Source organism: Mizuhopecten yessoensis, unplaced genomic scaffold, assembly GCF_002113885.1.
Source record: "Mizuhopecten yessoensis strain PY_sf001 unplaced genomic scaffold, ASM211388v2 scaffold11103, whole genome shotgun sequence".
NCBI lineage: Eukaryota > Metazoa > Mollusca > Bivalvia > Pectinida > Pectinidae > Mizuhopecten > Mizuhopecten yessoensis.
The window spans coordinates 1,168,729-1,179,310 of record NW_018408881.1 but is presented as its reverse complement, the minus strand read 5'-3'; the positions used below and the strand labels follow the sequence as shown (position 1 = coordinate 1,179,310).

The following is a 10,582-nucleotide window of genomic DNA, read 5'->3' as shown; positions in this document are numbered from 1 at the left end:
CAACCTAGTTTAAAATAATAAAGAAAACAATTTACTTTTGGTAAGATTTTGTTCAACGTCCTATTAAGACCCAAGGTTATTTATGGACGTGCCTCCATGAATGATGTGGATGCGTGTTTGTGTCAAGAAGACAGGATATGTTGGTGTATTTGGCAACTTGAAAGTGAGTTTTAGGCTGGCCCAGCGAACTAAAGATACATATTCTTCCATTGAATTTGATAATTTATTGCCACACACAAAAAATATTTAAAAGTATGAACAACCTCCCATCATTGTACAGTCTAAGCTGCATGGTACATGTACATATTAAAATATAATGCTTCTTTGCTTCCGTATGAATACTTGTTTTCCGCGGTTAATCAACCGTAAAAACGCCTCAGGTATCTGTTTCGCAAAACTGAGCTACAAAACTTGTTTGTTCTTCCGTGTTGTGCCAGTGTGTTAGGCTGTGTATTGCTGATATGACTGGGGACAATCGCCGACACTTGTAATATACCAACACGTTCACACTTAACTACAGTTAAGTGTTCAAATATATTATGCTGTCTGCATCGCCAGTGATGCTGATTTTAACGTGTCAAAAATACTTAACTTCTGTTCACTTTTTTCGTTGTCTTGTTCCCTTCGTTATTTGCTCTGTGTATCTGTGTTGTCCAACAAAATAATGCTAAATCTAAGCCCTTTCAGAAATAACTGTAAAATTTGTATCAGTCAACTTGTCTACTAACTACTAACCAATAAAAGCTGTGCCGGTCGGTCTTCCCATGGCGAGGTGAGCTGAAATTGAGCAGGCTGAGTAGCACTTCATCCTTGCATGCTACTTATGCAATATCATCAACCTAGTTTAAAATAATAAAGAAAACAATTTGGTTTTTGTTAGATTTTGTTCAACGTCCTATTAACAACCAAGGTCTTTTATGGACGTGCCTCCATGTATGTTGGTGTATTTGCCAACTTGAAAGTGAGTTTGAGGCCGGAACAGCGAACTAAAGTTACAAATTGCCACACACAAAATATATTTAAAAGTATGAACAACCTCCTATCATTGTACAATCTAAGATACATGGTACATGTACATATTAAAATATTATGCTTTTTTTCTTCCGTATGGATACTTGTTTTCCGCGGTTGGTCATCAACCGTATACACGTCTCGGGTATCTGTTTCGCAATACTGATTTACAAAACATTGTTTGTTCTTCCGCGGTGTGCCATTGTGTTAGGCTGTGTATTACTGATATGACTGGGGACAATCGCCGACACTTGTAATATAGCAACACCTTCACACTTAACTACAGGTAAGTGTTCAAATATATTATGCTGTCTGCATCGCCAATGATGCTGATTTTAACGTGTCAAAAATATTTTACTTCTGTTCACTTTTTTTCGTTGTCTTGTTCCCTTCGTTATTTTGTCTGTGTATCTGTGTTGTCTAACAAAATAATGCTAAATCTAAGCCCTTTAAGAAATAACTCTAAAAAAAATTATCAGTCAACTTGTCTACTAACTACTTACAAATAATAACTGGGCCGGTCGGTCCTCCCAGGGCGAGGTGAGCTGAAATTGAGCAGGCTGATTAGCACTTCATCCTTGCATGCTACTGACGCAATATCATCAACCTAGTTAAAAATAGAAAACAATTTTTCGGTTTTTGTTAAATTTTGGTCATCGTCCTATTAACAGCCAAGGTCATTTATGGACGTGCCTCCATGTATGTTGCGAATGCGTGTTTGTGTCCCGGAGAGAGGATATGTTGGTGTATTTGCCAACTTGAAAGTGAGTTTGAGGCCGGAACAGCGAACTAAAGTTACAAATTGCCACACACAAAATATATTTAAAAGTATGAACAACCTCCTATCATTGTACAGTCTAAGATGCATGGTACATGTACATATTAAAATATTATGCTTCTTTGCTTCCGCATGAATACTTGTTTTCCGCGGTTGGTCATCAACCGTATATACGCCTCAGGTATCTGTTTCACCATAATAAGCTAAAAAACATTGTTTGTTCTTCCGCGTTGTGCCAGTGTGGTAGGCTGTGTATTACTGATATGACTGAGGACAATCGGCGACAACATACCAAGACGTTCACATTTAATTACAGGTAAATGTTCAATTTGATACGTTGTCTGCATCGCCAATGATGCTGATTTTTTAACCTGTCAATCTTTTTCTAAAATTAGGAATCGTAGAACATTTTACCTCTGTTTACGTTTTTCGTTGTCTTGTTGTTCCCCTCGTTATGTGCTCTGTGTATCTATGTTGTCTAACAAAGTAATGCTAAGTCTAAACCCTTTTAGAAATAACTGTGTACAATTATTTATCTATAAACTTGTCTGCTAACTACTAACCAATAGCGAGGTCATCTGAAATTGAGCAAGCTAAATTATTGTCATAATATTTTTAAACAAAATATTTGTATTCAAATTACAAGAGTTTTATTTACATTCAGAAAATTTTAAATTAAAGTCACTCGACAAAATCATGTTTCACGGAAGACTGGACTTTAATATATACACAAGTATTAAGGGTATTTATTCAGAAGGAGGAAGTAGATAAATTATCATCATTATCATTACATGCTTAAAGGCCCATCAACACAGGAGAGGCCATTAACAAATATTCTACAAAAATATATGCAAAAACAAAACCATAAATCGTGGAGATTTTATCGAAAATCGCGCTATGTTGACTATTATTTTGATAAAAGAGCTTTCAAAAAGTTTAAAACATGTCGAGACATTTTTCTTTCGGAAAGATATTTAAGATATATTTGTGAATTTGACCGAATGTCGACGCAATCTTATAATAAGTGTTTTACTGAAAATGTATCTTGACACGCAATGTATTGAGACTGGGCTTCACGTTTTCAATAAATAACAATGATCAATGTATGAAAGACACATCCGGAAACGGGTAAGGACAACCTCGTATCGGCGCCTCTCTCTGTAGCTAGGACGTCATTCACCGATTTCAGGTTTAATAGAGTTTTATTCGTTGTTAAAGCACTGATTCCAATTAGCGATCATATGAATTTTGTTTTAAATGGTTTAATATCAGTAAAATGAATTTAAAGTCAATCATTACTGGTATTCCCATGTCCGGGAACCCATTCAAAAACTATAAAAAAAATCATTATTTCATTTTTCAGAAGAAGTTAGAATAAAAATTAACGTATTTTACTCCTGTGACCTTAAATAAAGGTGAAGTTCATTTATTTTAATAAACTTTGCAGCCCTTCGTTCCTGCATGCAACTAACCAAATATGAACCTGGTCCTCTGAGACCTTGGGTTTAGGTAAAGTCATTTTTTGAACATAGTTGGTAGCCCTACATCCCTGCATGTAACTGATGCAATATCATCAACCTAGCTAACATAAACAACACGAAAGCGAATTTAGGCCAGGACATGTATGAAAATGTATGAACAACCTCTTATCTTTGTACAGTCTGATATATACATGAACATATGAAAAATATAAAGCTTCTTTTCATCCGTATGAATGTTAGGCTGTGTATTGTTGATATGACTGGAAACAATCGCCGACACTTGTGATATACAAAGACGTTCACTCTTAACTTCAGGTAAGAGTTCAAATGTATTATGCTGTCTGCGTCTGGAATGATGATGTTTTAACCTGCTAATAACTTATTATTTTTAAAATTAGCAAACGTATTTCACTTTTTCTTCCGATCGTTTTTTATTTTTATTTTGTCTTGTTATTCCCCTCGTAATCCTCCCTCTCCTCTGATGGGCCGCGGTGACCAAGCTGTTAAGGCGTCTTGCATTCTGCTACCATTAGCCCTCCATGACTGGGTCGCAGGTTCTTGACCTTCATGGGGCAGTCGCCGGGTACTGGCCGTAGGTCGAAGAAATTCCGGCTTTCCTTCACCACCGAAACCTGGCACGTCCTTAAATTACCATATCTGTTAATAGGTCGTCAAACACAAACAAACCAAATACCTGTGTATGTGTTGTCTCAGAAAGTAATGCTACATCTTAATCCCTTTGGGAATATTTTGTAAAACAAAATTTTGATGATGAGCAAACGTGTATGCTACATACGTAACTGCTGCCCAATATTAGCCATGCCGATCGGCCTTCAAAGGGCCAGATGAGCGTTTTTATGATACACCGATTATTTACATAATACTTCAAAAAAACGATTAGTTGAGATATGATTTGTTCATTTAATTTCAGCTGATTAGACACGAGTTTATTAAAAAGGTTGTTTAAAAGGTTTTTGTATTTTCAGTAATTTTTATTAGTATAAGAAGTACAAGAGCTTCATTTAGATGCAGAACAATGCAATATATATATCATATACAAACTTATTAATAATACATAAAGGCGGAAGTCAAGTTGGCACAATAAGATACCATGTTCTTCCACATAATCAGGTGTCACAGTAAGACTTGGCTTTTACTGTATACACAATAGTAAGGACATAAATTCAGAAAGAGGAAGTAAATAAAAGATGGAAAACCCATGTTATTATATACATGACTACTACCTGTTTTGTCATAAAAATGGTAGCCTTTTTAATATACTGAACAGGTAATTAGGTTATAACGTCTGAGAAGTGGAAGGACATGTGGTTGGATGGTCTCTGTATCGAACGGCAATGAGGTTTTGATCCAGGACCTCCCCTGTGTGCAAGATGCATGCGTGTAATGTATGTGTGTGTATTTTGGGAGGCTGCGATATGTTCGGGTTTGTCTCCTTGTGATAGCGCGGAACTGATGCCGACTTTATAGTGCTACTTCACTGAAACATACTGCCGAATACACCCAGCAGGACGCCCCACCCGGTCACATTATACTGACAACGGGTGAACCAGTCGTCCCACTCTGAATTTGCTGAGCGTTAAGCAGGAGTAGAAACTACCATTTTTAAAGACTTTGGTATGTCTCGGCCAGGGGACAGAACCCAAAGCCTTCCTCACAGGGGCGAAATGGCCAAAAGTGAGGCATTGTCAATGGAGGCATTAGGAAGAAAAAAGTTATTTAGAAAGGAGAGAAGAGATAAGGTCCCAAATTTAGTCGCCTCTTACGATCATGCAATTGGGGGCAGCAGGTACAATTCTTACGGCCTACCTGCAGGATCAGTCTGCGATATACCTTTTTTCTTCCGTCTGAGCGATACAGACAGTATCTAGACTCGTCGGTGAACATCACACGCCTCCATTGACGCATCCCAAACCTATTCCGGCCATGTCTGCGCATCCAGTCAAGACGCACTTGCCGCCTCCGTGGTGTCAGAGGTGGCCCGACATAAGGTCGGCGCGCAATGATTCTCTCGGCATGCAAGCGGTTTCTGCCACTTTGAGGACTAATGGGTCTGCCATGAGAACCTAAGGTATTGAATCTGTTGCGCAAGTGCGACAATTTAATCGCCCTGTCTTGTCGTGCGGTCATTACACGCGGACGACCGCTTCTGGGACGATCGGAAACTAACACAGTAGCACGGAAACGTGTACAGAGACGGTTAATTGTACACGGGCCAACAAGCTGCCGTGCGACAGCAGTTTGGCTATGGCCATCCATCCACATCGCAATTGCTCTACCCCTCTGAATTTGCGTTAAGTGTGGCATCTCAGTCAATGGCGAAATCAAAATGCCAACGTTGAAAATTAATGTGGCTAAACTTAGAGTATCCGTTGAGATTATTTGTATGAAAATGCTTGGCTTGATCAAGCCGCGTAATTTGGGCTAAAGAAGCTCACAAAGTCACACAATGACATCGTCGCGCTTGGCTGATTTTAGGATAGATTGTTGAGAAGGGAGATCGTTCTTGATGTGATACCTGATCAAATATTCCATTATTTCCTTACAGATTTTGTGCGTTTCTTTTTTTGTTCAGTATACATTTCCTTTGCCTCATTAACCATACAACCGGATACAAAGAGAGGTTTAGGGCGTTGTCAAGTTACTTTATCTAGATGTGGTCATATCAAATTATGGTTTCAAAAACAGACTTGTCGTGCACATACAATCCGTTTCTGAGAGGAATGAGATTTGATACATCACCTTTTTTGTGCAATGACAAATGTGTTTTTCGTTAACGGATGTATTAAAGATGTTTAAACATAACTATACATAAGCACATGTACACAAGACACATGGAGACACGTCCCTATACATGTATGACCTTATCGTTAAACAAAATAGAGTATACCGTGCTTTTAGCGTTATATCAAGCCGTTTTATCCGAATGTGGTCATATTCATTTGTATACTTATTTTTTTCCAAATTTAGTCGCCTCTTACGATCATGCAATGGGGGCAGTAGATACAATTCTTACGCGCCCTACCTGCAGGGACTTCATGGTTTGAAAATAGCAAAAACAATCTTGAACTCTCAGAATGCAAGATGGCTGCCTTGTTATTTCCAATTAGTCCTAAAACAAAACATTCACACAAATGACCAAGGGGATTTTTCATATGCAATTTGAAAAAAAACACCGTTATAAACTTTCAGAAATAGCGATAGCAAAACTTGATTCAAAACAGACAGGCCACAGCTAAGATGTTAACACATGATATGGTTAACATTAATATCTTTTCATTGATGGATTGATTGATTTATCTGTTATTGTTTTGTTTTAGATTTTCTCCGATGGATTCCTGGTGTGGCAAGCTGTTGACGTCCATACTGCTTCTGCCATTCACGGCTGGAAATTACCGTAGACGGCAGAATGGATCCGGGTATTATGACTGTATTATATCGTCCCGAGTTCTGTTCCTGGTCGTCCTTTCAATAGTCATAGTGTTCACCGCAAGCAAAAAGATACCAACACATTCTGAAATTCGTATTGGATTTGTTCTGATTCTTCTGTCCTTACTTATGATCTTCGCAGTGATTGGCTTCTGTGTTCAAGGATACTTGGTGCATAAACATGGTCTTCAGTATATTGTCGCTGCAAGCCGGAACGCAAGTACCCCGAAACTTCAGGTGGTATTCCTGTGGCTGTTTGGCTTTGCGTCGGTATTCTATTGTGGTTTCTTCATCATCAAGCAGATTGAGTGTTCCGAAAACTTAGCTGTTGGAAACATTTGGTACATATTACTTTATTTTAATATCACATTGATCCTATGCCTATTTTCACAAATGGTTATCATTACGCACTTTTCGCCATATGAACTGAAACAGACTCATTTAGTTAATTATGCAATGTCTTTGCTGTTAGTTGCGAATGTATGCATGTTTGTGTATGGGACACTAATCGGTGAAATCACGCTGTACATTATGTATACGTTCCCGGACTCCGATATCGCCAACTGCTTGGAAAACAACAGCACTTTTTCTGTTTTACTAGAAAAATCAAAGCCAATTCTCAAACCAAATTTTACAGAATTTTGTCTTTTGTCTTGTACAATACTTCTGGAAATATGGTCGCCTACGAAAAAAGTGCAGCTTCTTGACGAGGAAACGTCGTACATGGAAATAGACAATATAGAGCACACAGAGCGGTCACCTCTCTTACCAACTTTCACAGCGACTGAACATCGCCGTTCTGGAAATGAAGGGAAGCAAACGGCATGTCAGTTGATAACACTAGTGTTTAGCATAACAGCTGGACTTGGTCTTATTGTTTGCTATGTTGTCATGGCAATGAATATAGGAGACATAGACTATATGAGAAACGTCGCTGAAATATATGAACTAGCGCTAAAAGTTGTAATGGTGCTTGCGATCTTTATTGGTTTCTACTGTTTGGTTAGCTACTGCACTCCCGATACTTCACCAGAAGATTTAAAACCTTCAGAATACGTGTATTTGCTGTCCGCATTCGGTTTGTTTATGATGCACATCTGTGAAGGGATAGGTGGTGACGTGTCGTTCGATAATTGGTTTATGTCCACCAGCATCTTAAGTATATTCCAAGACTATCTTCAAGTTGTTTTTCTTCTGCACGCTAGCCGATTTAAGAAATCTGAACCTCAATCAACCATCCATTTGCTTGAATCAGCTCTGATATTTATCATGATATGTAACTGTATCTTCTGGTTAAACGATAGCTTTCTGAAATCTGAATTTTCGATTACACGGATACTGGAACATTACAATTTTCCTACAGAATTATCGAGCGTTGTTTACAATGTTTTGCTACCAGTGTCTGTCTTCTTTAGGTTTACGTCGTTTTTGGAATATTACGCAACCTTTGACAAATATAACAAATAAACACACAAGTTTATGAAAAAATGAAACAAATACGTTAATGCGAAGATGTAATGAAAAAATATATCTAGGTTCCGGTTATAGTTCTAATATGATGATCTTATTTGATCAGTGTATTATTGGTACATCCAAATGAAATAACACGTGTAAGACAGGAACGTTTATCCGTTAGATGATGACGAATCCTTTTCCTTGGCCTAAAACTGTTCGGATAACTTAACGTTGTGCATTGTTCTAAGTGGACACGACTTATCCAGGTTGCAAATGCGTATTCCCGACACACATCAACAATTCTTGCATGTATTTTGGAGAAATATGCATGATGCTTTCAGAAATCAAATAACTCTTTTCAGAACGGTACGGAATACTGTGCTTGGTGCCTTCGGTATTTCAGTGAGGTAGCACTATAAAGTCGGTATCATATCCGCAATTCAAAAAGGAGGTAAATACACCAACACATCCCGCCACCAGCACATGTACTTTGTTTGTTTGTTTGTTTGTTTGATTTTGTTTAACGTCCTATTAACAGCTAAGGTCATTTAAGGACGGCCTCCCCTGTGTGCAAGATGCATGCGTGTAGTGTATGTGTGTGTATTTTGGGAGGCTGCGATATGTTCGTGTTTGTCTCCTTGTGATAGCGCGGAACTGATGCCGACTTTATAGTGCTAACTCACTGAAACATACTGCCGAAGACACCCAGCAGGACGCCCCACCCGGTCACATTATACTGACAACGGGCGAACCAGTCGTCCCACTCCTAATTTGCTGAGCGTTAAGCAGGAGTAGAAACTACCATTTTTAAAGACTTTGGTATGTCTCGGCCAGGGGACAGAACCCAAAGCCTTCCTCACAGGGGCGAACGCTCAACAAATGGCCAAAAGTGAGGCATTGTCAAGGGAGACATTAGGAAGAAGAAAGTTATTTAGAAAGGAGAGAAGAGATAAGGTCCCAAATTTAGTCGCCTCTTACGATCATGCAATTGGGGGCAGCAGGTACAATTCTTACGCCCTACCTGCAGGGTCAGCACATATACATATACACAACACAAATGGAGGAACCTCCTGAAATGGCCCTAGGTATTGATAGAACGTTAAACCCTATACAACCAGCCAATCAACCTAAGAACTACTCCTACCTCTTATACATCTCTTGTCATTATTATGATTAACAATACTGATATAGTAAAATATCTCTCTGTCCATGCTCCAATTTGTAGTGATCACATTCCAATTAGTTTCAATATAAGTGGTGGCGGATTGCAAAGTCTATTATGAACATTAACAATAAATCAAACAATGATGCTCCTCTTGTAATAAATGGTGAACTTAAATCGCATCCTGTGGATAAAGCAGAATTTTTTAACTCATATTTCACCTGTCTCTACTTCTGACAAAACTGACTTTGACATTCCTCCCTATTGTCCTATCTCCAAAGAAAAAATATCTTCCATTAGTTTCATTGAACAGGATGTTCATGATCATCTTCAACTTATTAATGTAAAAAAAATGCTGGTCCAGATGCACTTCCCCCTTATTTTATGAAAGGTATTGCTGACTCTCTTGTGAAGCCCGTGCTGTTATTTTTTAACAAATCCATATCCGCTGGTTGCATACCTAATAATTGGAAGTTTGCTAATTTTACCCCAATATATAAGGGCAAGGGAGGGAGAGGTGACCCCAGTAACTTTAGAACAATCTCTGTCACATCATTAGTTAGTAAACTTCTTTTTAGTTTTTAAACATGTCTTTAATTTTCTATCTGATGAAGCTTCAAAATAACTTGATCAAGGAAAAGAGGCAAGGATAGTATTTTGTGACATTAGCAAAGCTTTTTTTACACAGTTTGGCACAGTGGATTGATTTACAAATTGAAGAAATATGGATTTTGTGACGACGTTTTGAACTGGATTCATTGCTATCTTACTGATAAACAACAAAGGGTATTAATCAAATTTACAAACATTAAAAGCTGGTGTACCCCAAGGCTCGGTTCTCGGGCCTTATTTATTTTTAATATTTATTAATGACCTAGAAGATGAACTCTATTCCATGTCAAACGTTTTGCTGATGACACTTCTCTTTACGTTTTGATAGATGGTAATGGCAGACATGCTGCAAATTTTCTTAATGAGAATTTAAGGAGAATTCTCTCTGGGCTGATAAATGGGGAATTTCATTTAATCCAAGTAAAACTGAATCATTATTAATGTCTAATGACATCTCATCCAGATTTGGTATTCTCAAATAGTGTTGTTATAAATGTCAAAAAATCATAAACATCTTGGATTGCTTTTTAATAGGCGTGGATCATGGTAAGGTCAAGTTAATTACATGTATATATATGGAAAAAGCTGAACAAAACTGCAAATAATGCGAATGCTCAAACAAGCTAGATAAAAAAA

General features: G+C 38.0%; 1 protein-coding gene across 3 annotated transcripts; it reads left to right on the top strand.

The window, feature by feature from the left end:
* Positions 1-440: 440 nt before the first annotated feature.
* On the top strand, positions 441-8,732 carry LOC110465885. 3 transcript variants are annotated; one of them, XM_021522014.1, is made up of 3 exons: positions 1,228-1,297; positions 2,029-2,105; positions 6,609-8,732. In XM_021522014.1, the coding sequence occupies exons 2-3, from the start codon at positions 2,053-2,055 to the stop codon at positions 8,182-8,184; spliced, it is 1,629 nt and encodes a 542-aa protein (XP_021377689.1). In that variant the 5' UTR covers positions 1,228-1,297; positions 2,029-2,052; the 3' UTR covers positions 8,185-8,732. The 3 variants fall into 3 exon arrangements, with proteins under 3 accessions (XP_021377691.1, XP_021377690.1, XP_021377689.1); XM_021522016.1 differs by lacking the exons at positions 1,228-1,297; positions 2,029-2,105 and adding an exon at positions 441-520; XM_021522015.1 differs by lacking the exon at positions 2,029-2,105 and having other exon boundaries at positions 1,218-1,297.
* The last annotated feature ends 1,850 nt before the right edge of the window (positions 8,733-10,582 follow it).